Genomic DNA, 19,886 nt, shown 5'->3' on the forward strand with positions numbered 1-19,886 from the left:
TGTTTTGCTAAAGTGCAAACTAAATTCTCTTAAGTACACACACCATCCCTGGAGTGGTGGAAAACTAACCATTTCAGCTGCACTTCAGTGAGAGTATTTGTCATTGTTGCTGTGGGCCTACAATTCGTTTCCGACTTACGGCAACCTTGAGGAGATGCTACCATGGGTTTTCTTGGTAAGCTTTGTTCAGAGGAGGTTTGACATTGCCTTCCCTGAGGTTGAGAGCATGTGAGTTGCCCAGATTTAGTAACTTGCCAAAACCAAATAAAGTGTCAAATTTTAAGAGCCAAAAGCAGTGGATTGCAGGATGCCTGTATCTGAACTGGTCTTTAATGAAATTGGTATCAGATCATCAGCTTCCTGTCGACTGTCTAGAGTATTTCCATGTTAAGGGTCATCCATATTTTAATAATACTGTACTTACATTTGTTGCACTGAATTGAATGTTTCTTCATGGTAGTTTACAGCAGTAACTTAATCCCTCATTGTAAAACAATAGTCTTTATGAGAGTCTGACAGAATACATTAAAGACATTGCCATAAAAATCATATTCAGATCACCCAACAGCAGCAAAAATCAATTAGTGAATGCTCAGTAAGCATCACTGAGTGTCCATGGATCTCGGAATAATTTTTACATGGCATCTAAAATTCATCAAGGATAAGAGAACATAATTCTACAAACAAGCCCCCACCATGATAAAATCTTATCCCTAGTAGCCACTTCAGAAGATGGGGCACCCCATCAGAGCTTCTGATGAAGATATTAAAAGATGGGCCAGTGGGTCTGGGTGAACTCATTCCCACCATTGCTATGATTTTGTTCTAAACAGGCAGCAATTCATGCTAAATTAATTCAGAGACCTCTTTGGCTTCCAGTCCCCAGACTACCAGGGTCATTCATGACCTTGTTCTTAATCTTTCTTTCCATTAGCTTCCCTGACATAAAGATTTTAGATTATTTTTTTTATATAAAGGGTCTTTTTCATCCTATATCAATGAAACCATTACTTAGCTGCTGTTGTTTTTATAGTTTATTGATCGGAATGTTAGTGTTGCCCTTGTCCCCAACTTTAGCTCTAGATGAACTTTCCAAGCCTTGCCTCAAGGAGAAGCATTATTACACTAACAGTCTGAATTGCAAACAAATTAAAAGTAGAGCAACTGGAACAACTTCATACCAGTGCCAAATTGTCCCATTTATCTGGGGCTCATTCACATCACACAATTACAGCATTATGATTCCACCTTAATTGCCATGGCAAATCCTGAGATATGTAGTTTGGAGAGGTGCCAGAGGAACTCTCTGGCTAAGAAACCCAAACATCCCTTCCTAAACTGCAAATCCAAGGATTCCATGGGATGGAACCACGGCGCTAGTAGCCACTTCAGTGAATGCTCAGTAAGCATCACTGAGTGTCATAGCATTATGGGCTCTTGGTTCTCCAGGTCAACTAAATGAAATTCTTGGCATCATTAATTCAGTTGAGTTTGGTCACTTTGGTTTCATGTACACTGTAAGCAAAATCTTTAGGGACTGTAGCCATGGCTTTTAAGCTTGTACAGCTGCAAAGATAAACCAGTTTTAGTACATGGCTATCCAAGTGAATTGGCAATGTTGACTAATGGCTAAGATCCTGAATCAAGACATTTTGACATAACTTTATGCTCACCGAGGTATGTATTGATTGTGCTATGCTACCTTGTCTCTGTATTGCAATATTGCACAACCAAATGTGCACTGATGTGCAAAGAATGACCACACCATCAGTGCACAAGGCAAAACAATGTGCAATGCACAACATGCTCAGTTCCACTTTCACAACCCTCAGCTGAATATGGATATTACAATTTGGGGAGAGGGGAGTACAACTGCATGTGTAAGGTAACTTAGGCAAGGATAATACACCAAGAAGATGCCAATCTAGTAAGTGATACTCACAAAAAAAACAAAACTGATTTAGTGGTGCTGAGTACTGGTGTGGGAACAAAACTTGCATCCCTGTGTTCCATTCATTATATAATGTGTTAAACTGTGAGGGGGTGAAATAGTTGAACATTAAGTGTTGCCTCAGCAACACATAAACTGTAGAATCAGAGCAAATTAGCACATCTTGTTCATATACATCTCATATGCTTTCCATAAAAATCACAATAGACACTAGGACATGGCCAATGGACACTTGCACTGTGGTTACTAGTATACATGAAAGTCTCACATTTTATTCACACAGTCACATTCTCCCATCCACTGATGCATGGCAGAAATGGAGAGCATGTGGTCTTCCAGAGGCTGTTGAGCTTACCTTCTATCAGCTCTAATCAATACAACCTTTGTACGATGAGAGTTGTAGTTCCACAACTGAAGGACTATACATTTCCAAACCCTGGTGTAGAGTATACACAAGTGGAAGTGGAGTATACACATATGGCAGCTGTTGGCTTTCATGCCAGTGGAATGAATCCATTCTCAGCTTTAATCCAAACATTAAAGGTGCTAGATCAAATAGGATTAAAGGTCAGAGTAAAACCCAGGGTGGAGTTACTTCGAACTGACATGGAAGCCAACAGCCCCACTGTGTAAGTGGCAAATCATCGTAGCTGTGAATCAGTCATTATACATCTCCTTTCTAGTGGAGGCTGGTTGGGTTCCCAGCCATGCCTGTTAATCTCCAGTCTTTAGCAATGGGTGAGATTAGCTTTTGATAAGGTCCCAGAAAAGGATTCTGATGGACAACAGCTTTCTTGCAGCTACCTCTGTTTCACTTCTAAAGGAATTTATACACTACATTCTTAGACCTGAAATTTCCCTCAACTATCTGGAAATACTTAGAAGCATCATCAGACTGTGAGCTATTTTGCACAGAATGATAGAGACTGGAGGGATGTTAGAGGTCATCAAGTCTATAATGCAGTGATTCCCAAACTCTGATCTTCCAGGTGTTATGGACTTCAGCGCTCAAAATTCTAGACTACTGGCCAAAATGGCTGTGGCTTCTGGGAGCTTAAGTTCTAAACATGCCGAGAACTAGAGTTTGGGAATCATGCCGTAATCAAATCATAAATTCAGGTACTACAGTGTAGAACTGCTATGACAGATTTCCACACACAGAGGTCTCCAACCTGTATTTAAATACCTTCAGTAAAAGTACTACCTGAAGGAGTTTGTTTCTCAACCAAAATAATGCTTGCTCTTAAGAAAGTTCTACCATTGAAGAATAATTTACTTTCCTTCTGTTTTATCTACTGGTTCAAGTCTTGCCCTCTGCCACAACAGACTGCAGGAGTCATTTCATACTATGCAGTTATAGCAGTATAATTCCAATTTAACTGCCATGGCTACATTATATGGAATCCTGGGATTTGCAGTTTAGGGAAAGCTACTTAGAATACACTGCCAGAGTACTCTAGTGCTGCCCCAAACAACAAACAGTAGGATTATATAGGATGCAGTCAAGGCAGTTAAAGTGGAATCACAGTGCTATAACTGCATGGTGTGAACAGGCCCCAGGTCCACTGCATCATTTGCATGACAGCCTTTTAGATATTTAGACTATGATGTCTTCCCTTAATAATCTCTTGTTCATACAGAATATATGCAGCTCTTTTCAAACAATACTCCTAAAATGTAATTTTAACATGAAAGCAGGACCTCACCCACCTCTGGGTTTAGAACAATTGAGCAACAACAATGAGAAAAATCTATCAAACACGTTTGGCATTTTGGCCAGAGATTTTTTTATTTTCTAGTATATCTATATGCATGTAAGGTATTTTACATGTAAAAGAAAAATGCACACAACAGAACATTCTCTAAACTGAAAATAAAAGGAAAACAGACCTAGCATGAAAGATTGTAACATTCACATTGTATTTGCATCTGAGTTCAAACCAATTACAGTTTTCATTATAAGTCTATGTTAGCAATGGCCCACATACCAATGTTTATGTTTAGTTTTTATGGGCCCAGTACAATGTTGGGAACTGGGACCAGAGATTTGCTCCATATTTTTACAATGCTGAAAATGTTGTTGATTAGTGGGAAGAGGAAAGAATTTTCAATTCACTAGATTAACTCTGAGGGCCATAAAGTCTGCCTCTTATAAGACTGGCAGGTGTTATTATAAGGAGTGTCCCCTATTTGAGAATTGGAAAACTTTCTCTTCTATATAGATTTGAAGTAGATGCCCCCCTCCCCCCCAAAAAATGCTGTATTTCGGGTTGTGGCCCCTTCATAGAAACAGAAGCGTGTATCATGTAATTTATGCATGTGGACAATATGTTAATTTTACAGAGAAATACACGGCTAAGTTAATTGAAATCAATACCTTAATTTGGTATTTAGGTACAAGACAAACTTGTTAATAACTACTTTCTGATCAACAACTCCACACGCCAGGAATTTTGACTGCCTTTGTTGCTTTTTTGAAAACCTGGCAACAGTATGGTGGCCACAACCTTAAACTTCCAGTGCTGTGTGAAGGTGCCTTTGATTGGCTTTCTCAAGATTTATGCCCTCACTGGAAATGTGCAATGCCCTTCTGGCATCTTTCAGTCTGGACAGAGACAGGAAAGAGGGCTATGCTACAGTTGGTGAACTTTGAGCGTGAACATAATTTGTCTTAATAAATGTTATGGAGAAGCACAATCTGTTGCTTCTTCAGTTCTAAAAAGAAACAGAGGCCTATTCACACTACACAGTTATAGTGCAATAATTCCACTTTAACTGCTAAGGTTGCATCCTATGGAATTTTGGGCTTTTTAGTTTAATGGGGCACTACAGAATTCAGTGGCACAGTGGTGAAATGCCTGTACTGCAGCCACTCACTCACAAGCTATAAGGTTGCGAGTTCAGTTGCAGCCAGGAGGCTCAAGCTCAACTCAGGCTTGCATCCTTCCAAGGCCACTAAAATGAGTAACCAGATTGTTCAGGGCAATTGCCTTAGACTTTGTAAACTGATTAGGGAGTGCTTAAGTGCACTGATAAGTGGTATAGAAATGTACTTGCAATTGCTATTGCTATTGCTAAACACCCTTCCCTAAATAAAAGATCACGTCCAGCACCATTTTGGCTGGGGTTCCCCCCCTTTCATTTGGGTGATTAGGGGAAGCAAACTACCCATTTTTCACTGGGTTTGGGCAGCTTTGCAGTGTGTTAGGGGCAAAAAAACACCAGAAAATCTGCCTGGAGAGGGTTTGGGGCTTTGGAAGTTTCAGGAACCACACTTAGGGGTCCCAAGGGTTGCATTTTGCTCACTCCTGTTTTGAAGGTTCACTCAAAATGCTCAGTGAAGACATATGTTTCACAATGGGTATGCTCATCAGCAGGTTGGGTGTGGTCCAGAGCAAGGGAAAGTTACATTTAGAGACAATTCCCAGAATCCCCAACTGTGCTAGGAGATTCTGAGAGTGATAGACCATCTACACTGACAAATCTGAACATGTCACTGCATAATATGTGAAAAAACCCAAAATTAATTTGATACCAGTTTATATCTTTAAAATGTTTATATTCTGCTTTTAAGAGCCAAGTCTTTCACCATAAAACTATTTTGCATATTACCTTTTGCCTAATGCTCTGATACAAAACCAAAGAATGTTGTTGTTTTGTTATTACTCCTTGAAAGCAACATACTCTAGCACAAGTGCAAGATGCCATCTTTCAGTCATGCTATATCAGTGTGGGGACAACATGCAAAACAGGGCCCCAGTTCAGCCAGAGCTTTAAATACTTTGAAATCCCAATGATCCCAAATTGTAGACACATGTTTAACTCCCAAAATAGTCTTCAAAACTGTGCACTGAATTTTTAAATTTAAAAAACGATAATCTATGGACAAAGAAGCAAAATCAGAGGAACAAATTGCAAACTACCAAGAAGGAGGAAGCAATAAACTTAGTATTAATTAAGCATAGGATTACTGCTGTGGTATACATGGATGGTATGCACACAGTTTGGCATGAGCCTACATTGAAGGCAACACACATGCTGCAGTATAGGAAAGCCCTCATTGCAGCAAAAGGCTTAAGATGCAGCCTCTGAATACAGTCTTTGCACATTAGGCAAACTTTTAAAGAAACTAATTGATACTGTCCACAATTTGAAAAACAAGATGCTGGCCACTTTTCCTCTTCTTTCCCAGTTTGTGTTTTGTTCTGAGATTATGCTTGAAACTACCCCCCATCATAGAAGAACAGTACTAACCACTGCAGGGACGTAGCCAGGATTTTAGGAAGGGGAGGGTCCAGACTAAGTGCCACCATTATAATGGGGCTTGGGCGTGATGGCACAGCAGCACACACCATTCATTTTTCTAATGGAAGGGGGGGGGGGGGTCCAGACCAAAGAACCCCCCCCCCTTGGCTACGTCCCTGACCATTGCATTCAAAAAAAAACCAACCCTTACAAAAGTGGTATTTTTACCACTACAACTGGGCAAACTTTTAAAAGGGACTTTTAAGCTTGTTGTATACTACAATATATTATAATAACACTTATGTACCTAATCCCCACAGCCTTCCACACACAGAGAAATTGCAAATGAAGGTATACATCTGTATGCATATCTCCTTTCCCATTTCAATAAAGCCCCATTCGACTAACTGGCTGTGTGATTTGATGTAGCTGGGGGGTGTATATCTCTATACAAAGCCAATCATGTGGGAAATGCCCAACTCTTTGTCTATAAACAGAGCCTAAACTGATTCATAACCTACACAAGGAAACAACAACACAAATGTCAAAGCAAGATTTAGCAACATAATGGATCTCTACAGCTGAGATCCAGATCTCAGCAGTTTTCATAACATTCCACCATTATTAAAAAGAAAAGGGGTTCTCAGTGCAGATATCTGTGCATGCTGAAGTAGATGATGAAAACCCTTCTGTGGCAAAGACTCTCTGATCATTGCATAGATTGTTCTGCCAGTGCTGTCACCCAATTATAGAGAAAGAAAAGGATATAAATGTCTGGAATTGTGTTTTTTTTCCCTTCAGAGCCAAAACAAATACATTTTAAGAAGGATATTGAAAATCTGGAAAGTGTCCAGAGAAGGGCAACTAAAATGGTGAAAGGTCTGGAAATCATGCCCTATGGGAAGCTGGGTATGTCTAGCCTGGAGAAGAGAAGATTAAGAAATGACACAATGACCATGTTCAAATATTTGAAAGAGTGTCATATGGAAGAAGGTGCAAGCTTGTTTTCTGCTGGTCCAGAAACCAGGACAATGGATGCAAGCTGCAGGAAATGAGATAACACCTCAACATCAGGAAGAACTTCCTGAGAGTAAGGGCTGTTTGACAGTGGAACACACTCCCTCAGAGAGTGGTGGAGTCTTCTTCCTTGGAGATCTTTAAACAGAGGCTGGATGGCCATCTGTCAGGAATACTTTGTGTATTCCTGCATGGCAGGGGGTTGGACTGGATGGCCCTTGAGGTATCTTCCAATTCTATGATTCTCATATAAGCATGACCAGAGTCTTGTTGATAACATACACTTGCATCACCTGGGATTTCAGGAGTGTATATATGGTTGGACATTGCAGAAGGAGTCATTCAGCATCTCTTTCTACAATGTCTACCAGCATCACCACCATGGAAGGTGGGGCCTTGATGCATTGAAATGTGATTCTCCCACCAATTATGGTCTGGGGTGGGAGGGAGGCTCCTAGGCAGTACCCAGCAATGGCAGCTAGGAAGGGGGAAAGCTGCCATTGCTTTCCCAGATTTCCTAAGTCCCAGACTTTCAGTGAGGAAATGCTTTGCACTCAAGTTCCAGTATTTCAAAATTCCTAGCAGGATAAAGCACTGCACTCTACTGGCTGATGTAGACTACCAAGCCTCATATCTCATATGCAGGATGTTGGTTTCTTGCCCCACACCCTCACAATACCCCTTTGCCCATACAGGAACAACACAATTGTGGTCTGCACGCAGAAACAAGATTTGAGATGCTACTTTTTTGCTTGCTGAATTATGAGGTATTCCCCCTCCCACAGTCAATATATGGAATACTTTTACCTGTTCTTCCATAAATCCCAGTCAGAGACAATCCATAATTAGTAGCATTGGGGTGGGGTGTTAAATTCAGCTAATTAAACTGAGCAAGGGAAACATTTGTCTGTGAATCCTGACAAGCACATTTCTTTTAGATCTGCAAGAGATGACAAGGGGTAGTAGTATGCAGTTCAGAAATAATTGCCCACTTAGTATTAAACTACTGGCTTTAGAATACCAGTATTTAAATTGTTAAAGTGATTTAAAATAACTAAAGCAAATAAAATGAAATGAATTACCTTACTGTAGCGAGTTATATGAGACATATCTGGAGGTGCAAGAAGTTAAACTCACTGAAAGGAGAGTGGACACCATGCAGAGAAATGGAGTAAGATGACAAAACAAATTAGAATTTTCTTTCAAAAGAGAGGAAAAAAAGATTTTTTTCCCCAAAAGACAAAAAATGTAAATTGTAATTGAAACTTTAACCCATCAAGACCATATATGCTTTAAGGAGCTAGGACTGCACAATTAAACTTCCCCAAGTTGAAAATGTATTTGATTTTTAATTATCTTTATCCTTCCCCAATGTCTGCAGTAAAAATATGTTGCTGAGTCTGTTACAAATAACCTCATACAGTGCAAACAAAGCAACAATACAAGTGTGGGAAATCATGAAATGTCTCCACATGCAAGTACACACACACACACTACATTTGCTTTAAAAAGAAAATGTCATTTTACAACACATTATTCAGGGACTGTGACAGCACATTTCAACTCACCATCTGCTACTGGCAAATTGATTTTTAAGCCCTGTTCAGAGCAAAGGATGCCCTTCTGAGGAATATTTAAATAGAACTTTGTAGTGATCTTAATACTCATTTTCTCTTGGTACCCATCTATCCACCTAAAAAAGCACACTGTTTCAATATTACTTCTGCACTAGTTTTTTTCCAGAAGAGGTGCCAATCTGCAAAAGCTAGGCACAGGATAAGCTGGTTCACCCTACAATTTGACAAGGGGCAGAGGTCATGGTGCGGCCAACAGATGAACAGACTAGATGAATGAAAATGCCAAATTGCTAAATCTCCTTATGGCCATCTCATCCAAACCAGACACAATTTCTCACATGAATGAAATGTTGACCATATTATGCAACAGCATTAAAGCCCAAGAGATTATACATTTTATATTATTTTAAACCAGATCTTTCATTCAAAATCATCAGGCCTTCCCATAGTACTGTGAAAATTTCTTCATATTTTTGAGAATGTCCCTAGCCTTGCTGCCAATTGCTCCTCATCTGACCTCAAGATGCCAAAACAGCAATGCTACAGGCAAACATTCAACAAGGACAGTAATTAAATAACTGGAGCCATGACAAGGACATAAATTTGTAATAACCACAATTTCTTTTCTTCCCAAAACCATTCTATTATTTATCGGTGTATTTATCTGTATGAATACATATATAAAGAGCCAACGTGGCATAGTGGTTTGAGTGTTGGACTATGGCTCTGGAGACCAGGGTACGATTCCCAGCCCAGCCATGAAACCTACTTGAGCAAGTCAGACTCTCTCAATCTCAGGAGAAGGCAATGGCAAACCCCCTTTGAACAAATCTTGCTAAGAAATCCCAGTGATAGGTTCACTTTAGGATTGCCATAATTCAAAAATGACTTGAAGGCACACAACAACCACAAAATACACATATAAAGTTCTTGCAGAGACAGGCCAGCATTTTATTGGTGACATCTAATCACCTACCAGTAAGTTCCTTTTTGGACAGGGCACAGAGTGCTATCTTGCTCTTGTGCTTCATCCAATAACCTCCCACTGCCTGACAGATCTCAAGCCCCATCTGGGACTCCTGCTGCTTTCATTTACCCATGGGTAAAGGAGGCAGGGGCAAGGCAATTCAGTCTATAGAGGTCTCACTGCTCTGAGCTCTTGGGAGAAGGGAAAGGTGGGTGCCCTCTATTTGAGAGCACACCCTCATTTCTTTCCACATAGCTAAACAGAGACTAGCTGTTTCTCTATGGCAGGGATTTCCAAACTTTGGTCCTCCAGATGTTTGGGACTTCACATCCAAGAATTCCTGATAGTTGGCCAACCTGGCTGGGGCTCCTGGGAGTTGAAATCCAAAACACCTGGAGGATCAAGGCTTAGGAACCACTGCTCTATGGTCTCCATCTCCTCTCCCTTTCTCTTCCTTCTCCACCAGTGATGGCAACAGGGATGCCTTCCAGGGCATGTTGGGCAGTGGGAGGATGCTGAACTACATGTGGAGCTATGGGCACAATTGGTTCTCTGCTGTTTTTTAAAAGTATATATCTTGAAATGGAATGGAACAAATGCCTGTTTGGAGCTAGTAGGAGGTGATCTCAAAGGGAATTGCTTTATGTAATGAGGCATTTTACTCTTCTGATCACACTGTTCTGGATTCCATTTTTAAGTATGGCATTGACAGTGCTTTCATGTCAGTGGGCATGGGAATCCACTCTGAACTTTAGTCCAGACTCGAATTATCCAAAACAGATTCAGCACCTTGACTAATTCCTTTCAAGTTGTAATTAAAACCTGAAACAGATTCCACCCCCACTGACAGGGAAGCCACCAGCCACTGGTGGTAGATGGAGATTTCAGATGACATCTTTACTATACACTGGCATTGTCTCATTCATACAAGTTCAAAGGAGGGAGGGGATGGCATTTTCAATTGGCGGATGTAATTCATTTTCCACTGTTTCTTCCAACTTTTTTCTCTTACCAAAAAAAAAAAAAAAATGGGTGGGGGGAAGATGGAATAGCTGCATGTTAATAGTGTACAGTAAGAGAGCCACCATTCTGTAGTGGTTTGAGTGTTGAACTAAGTCTCCAAGAAACCAGGGTTTGAGTCCACACTCAACCATGGGAAACCACTGGCTGACTTTGGAGAAGTCACACACTCTCAGACTCAGGGGAATGGAATTGTAAACCTCCTCTGAACAAATCATGCCAAGAAAACCCAATGATAGGGTCACCATAACTCAGAGTTGACTTTAAAGGAAATAAAAACAAAGATCTCTCTCTGGATGCACCCAGTGTACACCCACTATGTACAAATAAAATCTTGCCCAAATATTCTTGTTTTACCAATGTTTTTCTTCAAATCTCCATTTTCAACCTATAACTTCTTTTGTTTTTACATCCCCATCATGAATGCAAACAAATATTTAATTTTTAGTTCACTTCCTTCCCAGAAAATGTCTGAAGTGCACAATACATTCCTAGGAGCTATTTTACACCATGATTTTCTGTGCAAGGATAAAACAATCTTGGAACCATGACTGTCACATTAAAGAATGCATCCGCACTGCAGAATTAATGAAGTGCCACTTTAAATGGCATGGCTGAGTGCTATGGAATTCTGGGAACTGTAGTTTTATGAGACATTTAGCCTTCTCTGTCAGAGAGCTCTGGTGCTACAACAAACTACAATTCCCAAAATTGCATAACATTGAACCATAGCAGTTAAATGTAGTGTCAAACTGGGTTGTTTCTGAAGTGCAGATGCACCCTCTGAAGCACAGAGGAGGAAGCGGCATTATCCTACAAACAATTTCAGAGACTTGTGTAATCCTAGTAGCCTTAATTGGGAGAAAAGAGGTCAACAGTTCTCTTATGTAGAGCTAGTGTTCACACAAAGAAAAGACACACATTAAAGGAAAGTGTTCCTGGTGACTCTTCTAAGAGAGAAAATACCTCCTCAGCAATGACTGCAAGGGAAGACATGGGTATGAAATCTGCTTAGCGTTTGGATGAAGAAATGAGTGCCTGTAGCTAGCAGACAATTAAGGAGCAGCTCATGGTGCTTTTATGCCCATTTGTGATATATTACATGGCACTTAAGACTGGAGTGAGTGGGCAAGCTGAAAAGATCTCAGACTAAATAGAACCAAGAGTAAAGTTAGGGCTTAATTTTTTTCCCCCAGCAAGCCCTAATCCAGAGAACCATTTACTCAACTTTGACTCAAGCAGAAATGCTCTTCCTTTGCTTTGTGATTTTGGTGCCAGTTGGAAACAAGTGATTTTCTTGAGCAAAATTAAGACTGGATGCAAAGTGGACAATTTTCATAGAAGATGGTGAAGGTGCTGAAAACCAAATTTGAATGAAAATGATGGAAAAGTAGGAAAGTTATTTTACACAGGAAGTTATTTCATAGATCATGACCCAGCACCATTTACACTCAGGTGAGCAACTTGTGGCCCTCCTGATGTTGTTGGACACTGCAACTGCTACCATCTTTCACCATCAACTGTGCTGGCAAGGAAGGATGTGCACTGCAGTCCAGCATCTTTTGGAGGGTCACAAGTTGCCTAATCCTGGCCTACGGGTTGACTGGCAGTAGTTTTCAGCAGGAATTGTTCCTGTATTTTTACCTCAAAATGCCAGGGATTAGACATGGGACCTTCTGCATGCAAAACAGTGAGCCTCTGGTGTGAGCTATCTCAGACCAAGTCAAACCATTTATCTATCTAGCTCTGTACTGTTGGCACTGTTTGGAAGCAGCTCCCCAGAGCTCCAGGCAGAGGTATTTTCCATCCCTACCTGGGTTGAACTTTGAACATTCTACACATAATCTACATAACATATGCTCTTCCTCTGAGCTATGGTCCTTCTCCAAAATTGGATGTTTTTCCTGGAAAAGGCAGTTAGGAAGTTATATGAGCATGATCTTGATGACTGGAAAGGCTGTCTAAAGCTGACAGAGTAAATTTGTTTTCTGTTGCATCAGAGCACAAGACCCAAACTAATGGGCTTGAATTACCAGAAAGTGGATCACAGCTAAATATTAGCAAGGATTTTATGATGCTGTGAGCAACAATAAAACTGGCTGCCAAGAAGAGTGTCAGCGTCTCCTTTGTTGCAATGTTTTTCAGCAGAAGATGGATGTCCACCTATCAAGAATACCAAAGAAGTGGGTTGTTGAGAGCTTCCAAATGTAACTAGTTACATCTAAATAGTTCCTTTCCCCAACAATGAAGGTGTAACTGCATTACAATTATGGTTTCATGAAGGGTAAATTTACTACTCCTGTGGTACAAGTAACCTTTCTGTTATTTTTCTAGTAATATGGGGCATGTCATCACTAAATGGTGGAGGAGACATATGACAAGATTGAAGCACTGGTTTGAGCTGCTACCTCATTCTCTGTTTGTTTAATTTACATCTCACTTTTCTCCTGGTACAGGACCCAAGGTGACTTACAGTAAATTGTGGTGCTGAGGTGACAATGAGGTAGATGGGAGGTGAAGGTATTTTGTTTCTCCAGCCACCCACGAGTATTCAGATGGGTGTATTCTTACCCCAAAAGGAAACAAAAGTAATGAATTGTTTTACTTTTGAGAAATGTTAAAACAATTAGTTTTATTTTTAAAACATAGCTGTAACAGTGACTCACCACTGCTCCCTTTTTGCTTTTGAGACCAACTCTATGATTTCTTCAAACTTTATGGCCCCCAATGGTTATATCTAGATTGTACATTGTGAGTCCCCTGCCCCCCCCCTTCACAAACTGTAGACTTACAGCAGGGGATTCCAGAAGAACAGATACAGGAGTTAGTATCAAGACAACAGCCTAAGGCATATCACTAGTCCCAACTAGAGTAGACTCACTGTATCACTGTGATTTACTTAGGAGTTCACTCACCAGTCAATAATTGATCCAGTGGTTCTATGCAAATAACCAACAGGATTCTTGCCTCCTTGGATCTCATTGGGAACAATCTATGCAGCTCAGACCTAGAAGGTCTTGTGAACAGGCAAGCTGCACAAAGGCTGCTCAGATGTTTTATTCACACATAAGGTGTGACTTGCTTCTTGAGCCTGTGGAGAAAGCAAAACCTAAATTTGGCCAAAATGCTCATTTGCATTTCAAATGCCTCTCCTCCCTTTTCTCTTTTACATTCACAACAATCAGCTTTTCACACAACGAAAGACCCCCAAAGATAATTTAGATTTACCCATAAAAATGTTCAGTCCAGATCATATACAGTAATCAACCAGGCCCAGACAGTTTAGAACAGAACACAATTAGTCAGTCAAGAAATCTTCCCTTGATCATGATTTTTTTTAAAAAAATTCTTTTCATTAAACATTATAAGATTTATGACTCACCACATGAGAACTCCAGACAAACAAACCATACTGCCATCCTGATTCTGACCAACATACTACCCTAAAACAAGATCTTCTACAAGTTAAATTGCATCCCTGTGACACACAGCACAAAGTATAACTGACTGAGTCCTGGATTCTAGCACTCTTAAGAGTGTTGCATCTGATAAAGTGGATTGTAGCTAGAAATCTTTGTTATGCTAGAAATTTCTTCTTCCCAGTTAGCCAAAAAGGTGCTGCTAGATTCATTTTCCTAAAACATGGCTATCTCTTTGAATAGTTCTAAAAAGGTTGCCTTATTCCCTGTCAAATATTCCACAGTAGAAATGCTGAGCTGTTACTGCTGCTGCTTCCAATGGGGTACTGGGTTAGAAAGTAACCCTAATTAGAGTCTACTGACATAGTGTAGGAAGCATTCAGGAATTTAGGTGGATGCATGTGTCTGCAAAAGGAAACTTAACAGAATAAAGAGTTTGTTTTAGTATATTTGTGTATTATTTTAGTATCTTAGTATTTTTGCCTGTTATATTGTTGTGTTTTATTGTCCGTTTTTGATTATATACGGTATGTTTGATGTTCCACCCTTTGGTGGAAAGGGTGTCATAACTAAATGTTGTTGTTATTGTTGTTGTTATTCCAAAGCATCAATTACAGTCTGATAGACCAAATAGGCACAAGCTCCCCTCAACTCTATTTCCATTCCTAGCTTTGCAGCACAGTTATTTGTGCAATATAGGCTCAGTAATAATTAATAATTTGTTTTATTTATATACCGCTATTCCAAAGATCATAGCGGTGAACAGCAAGTAAGCTAATTAGCAAGTAAGCTAATTTGCCCCCAACAGTCTGGGTACTCATTTTAGCGACCTCAGAAGGATGCAAGCCTGAGTCGAGCTTGGGCCCTTTTGCTGGTCTTGAACTCGCAACCTTGTGGTTTTGAGTGAATGGCTGCAGTGCAGGCATTTAACCACTGCGCCACCAGGGCTCCATCTTTCAGAGTCAGAATGAGAGAGAAAGAGAAAGAGAGTCTAGACTGAAATAACATTGCAATCCTTATTGGCACTCATAGCCCAAACTGAATCAGTTTTTTCTGTCTGACTTTCAGTATAAACTATTTAAAAATTTCACCATACAGATGCCAGCACTCTCAAATCCATGGAGAAAGGATAGGGATGTAATCAATCTGCAGCTCCCATCATTCCTCACCATTGGCTATGCTGGCTGGAGCTAATGGGACTTGCAGAGATTCCATCTAAACATTAGGAAGAACTTCCTGACAGTAAGCACACATTGCCTCAGAGTGTGGTGGAGGTTTTGAAACAGAGGCTGGATGGCCATCTGTTGGGAGTGCTTTGACTATATCTTCCTGTATGGCAGGGGTTGGACTAGATGGCCCTTGTGGACTCTTCTAGTTCTACAATTCTATGAATATCTTGTCAGCAGCATAAATCCTACCCTTTGCAATATAAAACTACAGCAAACAGTAGCTTTCAGCATTTACCTGAAGTGCAGGGTTATATTGCTCTAGTCTGTTTTCAGTCTGTGCTTTCGAAATGGTTTGACTTAGAATTACTCTATACCAGAGATTAAATGTAATAGTCATTCAAGATGTACTGGGAGCCCTGGCACTGTGGCAAGGAGACAAGCTAGAGGTACACCGTAGAGAATTCTCAGCACATTCACCTACTTAAATATTCAGAAATTCCCTTGGGAAATGCTGTGGAAGTGGTATAAGAGTGATGTACATTTATAGCACAATTAGGATCTCTAGCATGTTTCCACAACTGATTTCCAGTGCCTGCTGGAGCTATAATGCAAATCACTGAAGCACTTTCCATGCTCATAACTGAACAGATAGATATTCCTTTATGACGCTGAGCACACCTTGGCAAATGTAAATTCTTCTACAAGTTCTTCTAGAGAGCAATGGTTCATTGCTAGAGCCTGAGGACTAGAATGTGTTGCATGTCACTTCTAATACGGGGATGCGGCCATGTGCAAATTTTATCAAATAATATTTACTGAGGGGAGGGAGAAGAAACAATCTGGAATATGTTGAGCACTGCTTTAGAGATACCCCTACCTAAGAATTAACTTTTTTAAAAAAAGGTGGGGGGTCTTTTATAAGCCACATGCTCTCTGGTTTGACAGATAAAATCAAAATACTAATTTAAAAGTTGCCTGTCCACACAGTGCAAGAAAAGACAGAATTCTAATGACAGAACACAAGAGAGGAATTATCTAACTGTAAGTGGTATCTAATGACTGTTCAGATGAAAGAAAGAAAGAAAGAAAGAAAGAAAGAAAGAAAGAAAGAAAGAAAGGCTTCAAGATCTTCCATTTTCTAGACTGTAAAGAGTAGTGAACCAAGTCAAATACAGTGTGTAAGGAAGAGGCATTTTCCCTCTGTCCCCAAAAGTTCCATGAGTAACAAAGAGGACATGCACAGAGGGGTCTTCATGCAGACTGCTGCAGGGCAGGTCAACTGAAAACTCTCCCAGACTGATCTATAGCACCTTAGTGCTGCCCTGTGAAGATGGATAAATGGCTTAGAAAAGTGGTGCATCGACTAACTCTCTCAGCACTTTAGTGACAGGGCTGCTGTGCCTGCTGACATGACCTGCATTGCAACTGTATGCATGAAGGCACCTGCAGACTCGAGAGTTCTAGCTGAAGAGGATGAGAAAGTCAACTCAACATTGATGTGCATGTGTCCATAGGAACTGGTACATACAAATTCCACATGCACAAATCCATGGAAGCCCATTGGCTTCACTGAATGAATATTGTTCCCTGATAGTCCAAGCTCATTGTAGAAACAATAACTTGCTAATACTTGTTAGTGATCCATAACACAGCCTTCATTCACAGTGATCAGAGTACCACTAAGCAATCATGTCTGCATCATCGCTGTTGTGCCCTCTTTCCATCCACTGGCTTTGTTTGGGATTTTGGAGATGGGTACGACAGGGTAGAGAAGTTGGCTCCCAGTTCTTCCCAGGCCCTCTAACTGTGACGATAGCAGATCTGAAAAGCAGGTAGCTTCATCAGCCAGCCCATTCAATTGCAACTCATCTGGCAACAGAGACTTTTGAAGATACTTGAATTATTCTTCAGTTCCACATTTGGTTGCTCTAAGCAGAGATTACACATAGCGAAAGGTTTCTGCTTGAAAAAGCCAATTAATGGTATATCATGACTTCCTTTTTAAAGAAGAAAGGGATAAGAAGAACCCATTTCCCATCTCCCCACTCCATGCCTGAGATTATTGTTGCATTTTGTTGTTGCTTTTAAGTCTGAAGAATGCCAGAGGCTCAACAGAATTCACATTCAGAAGAAAGGCTTTCAATGGCCTATAAATAAATGGTTGTATGAATCTGGAATTCAGACTGATTTCTCACAGGGACAGCACAAGCTGTACTACTCATACAAACTCCCATTCAATGCTCCTGCATGCTGTTCAGGCCCTGGGGGTTCCTTGTGTAGAAACACAGTAATTTCACAGTTGTACTGCAATGCACACAAAAACAGGGCTCAGTTAAACAGCACCAGGGCTCCTTTTCACATGATTTTGCACATTCAGTGTTGACAGTAAGGCTCTTGATCCCCAACATGCTGTCTATTCTCCCCCTGCCCACCTCCTTCCTTCCTTCTTTTAAAAACAATGTTCTGAAATTAGTCTTCTCCTTCTGGAATGTTCAGAACTAGCTTCAGTATTATACAAATACCATGAATTATTTGAGAAGACTCCTACAGCTTCCAAGGTAGGGGCAGGGGGAAAGGTCAGAGAGTAAGTTCTGCGAGAACAATCTAAATTTCCAGTGTGGGATACACACGCCAGCAAATCAGCCTGGAGGAAAGCCAGCTAAACACTAAAGAAAACACTTTGAGGAAGCAAAGGAATCACCGTTTCACCTAAAGAATCAGAACCATCCTCAGGTATGGATGAATGCAGCTACAGTGCCCCTCAGCTGAGTTTGGGATGGACGTCATCATCTACTTCTGCTTCTTGAACACCTCCTCGTCCCGGCTCTCCACAGCAGAAAGTGCAATGAGCATTTGAGCTGCATAGTAAGTGGCCATGATGATGACCCGTGAGTAGGGCACCGGAAAGCAGAACTTATTGACAGCAATGGTCAGATCTGACACCATGAAGAGCACTGAGCCAATGCAAGCGGAGAGCTTGGTCCAAGTCCACAGATCGTTGCACAGCTGCACACCGGCTATGGCCCGCCAGCCCATGAAGCCAATCAAGGCAACATAGACAGCCACTAGATAGGTGAATGGGCCTGAGAGGTAGCTATACAGGAAAGTGTAGCAGAAACTGGACATGAGCGCCATCACCAGGCCAGCTTTCAGGTCTAACGGCTTTATCCCAAATGCTGAGGAATACAGGATGTGTGTGATGGCAAACATCAGTAAACCTGGGGAAAGGGGAAATCAAATAAAGATTGAATGAATAGGGACTAATTGAAATCACAATGGCAATTTTACAATACAAAACAAAATAATTTAACTGAGAATTTTGTATTCTATGTCTGGTTTAATTCCCTGAGTGCTGTACCAAATATGACACTGCCTGTGTATAACAGGCAAGTGTAAGTAAACTGAGAATACCCCTGAAGTTTGCAAAAGAACAAAATTGAAAAATTTGTTCCTGACATTTTGCCAGCATCTGTGGCTGGCATCTTCAGAGAATGCTTGCCTGGAAAGGAGGGGTGTGTGTGTGTGTGTGTGTGTGTGTTCTCTGTGACCCTGGAAAGGCAGGAGTGATTTGCATGTGGATTGTTCTGTTGCTAATAGCAGGCCTCAGGGTGGGAGGGTCTGCAAAAGAGGATTAGTGTCTGCTTCATTAGTGCTCATTGTCTGCTGGGAAACCCCTGACCCTGGGAGATTTCTCATTTGCATTTGTTGAGTCTTCATCTTGCTATTTTTCAGGACTGGTAGCCAAACCTTGTTTACTTTAAGGTTTTCCTCTTTCCTGTTGAATTTGTCCAGGTGTTTGTGGATTTCAATGGCTTCCCTGTGCATCCTGACTACCACCATGAAAAAAAGCTGAAGCCTGTCTGGGGTCTGTGGGAGGAGCCCTCCTTTGTGTCCCACTAGCATGACTGATACACTGGAACCTTCTTCCTCCACTAGCAAGAGTCATCACTTCTTTAACCAGCTTCAAAACGGAGTTGAAAACCATCCTGTTCAGAGAAGCCTTCCCAGGCATCGCATAATTGTCGCTTACTATCTGATGTTCTGTTGTTGACTGTTTATCAATCCATTTCCTGTATTGCTATGTACTGTATATGTATTATCCTACTTGTGAGTATGTATTTTCCCTGGATAATGATTAACCTTCCATTTTGATGCCAAGCCCTCCCTCCTGTCCATCTGCCTTGGTCCAGGCCTCGGAGGTTGAGAGGAACTGCTGGACCTCTTACCCTTTCCTGTCACCACTCCCTTCTCCTTCTGTGTCATGTCTTTTTAGATTGTAAGCCTGAGGGCAGGGAACCATCTAACTAAAAAGATTGCATGTACAGCGCTGTGTAAATTTACAGCGCTTCATAAATAAAGGTTAATAATAATAATAATAATAATAATAATAATAATAATAACAACAACTGTGGGATGATGTGGGAAAGAGGCTTCTCCACTGTGGTACCTGTTGTGGAATAACCTCCCCTTAGAAAACTGATTGGCATAAACCCTGATGTTCCTGTGGCATCAAACCAAAAC

At 40.8% G+C, this 19,886-nt stretch overlaps 1 protein-coding gene across 2 annotated transcripts in view; it reads right to left on the bottom strand.

Moving 5' to 3' along the window:
* Positions 1 to 19,886, bottom strand: part of TMEM86A (transmembrane protein 86A) — a 108,032-nt gene that overhangs the window by 33,959 nt on the left and 54,187 nt on the right. The window contains exon 3 of one of the 2 annotated variants that reach the window (XR_016280918.1): positions 18,075 to 18,583. Coding sequence is in view for 1 of the 2 variants with exons in the window: in XM_089521024.1 (XP_089377150.1) it covers positions 18,156 to 18,583 (428 nt within the window). In the remaining variant the exon portion in view is untranslated. Of the gene's footprint in view, positions 1 to 376; positions 18,584 to 19,886 lie in introns of those variants that run through there. The other variant, XM_089521024.1, reaches the window with a different exon arrangement.

The sequence above is a fragment of the Sceloporus occidentalis genome, unplaced genomic scaffold (genome assembly GCF_023333645.1).
Source record: "Sceloporus occidentalis isolate IW3139 unplaced genomic scaffold, rSceOcc1.0.p SCAF_4, whole genome shotgun sequence".
NCBI lineage: Eukaryota > Metazoa > Chordata > Lepidosauria > Squamata > Phrynosomatidae > Sceloporus > Sceloporus occidentalis.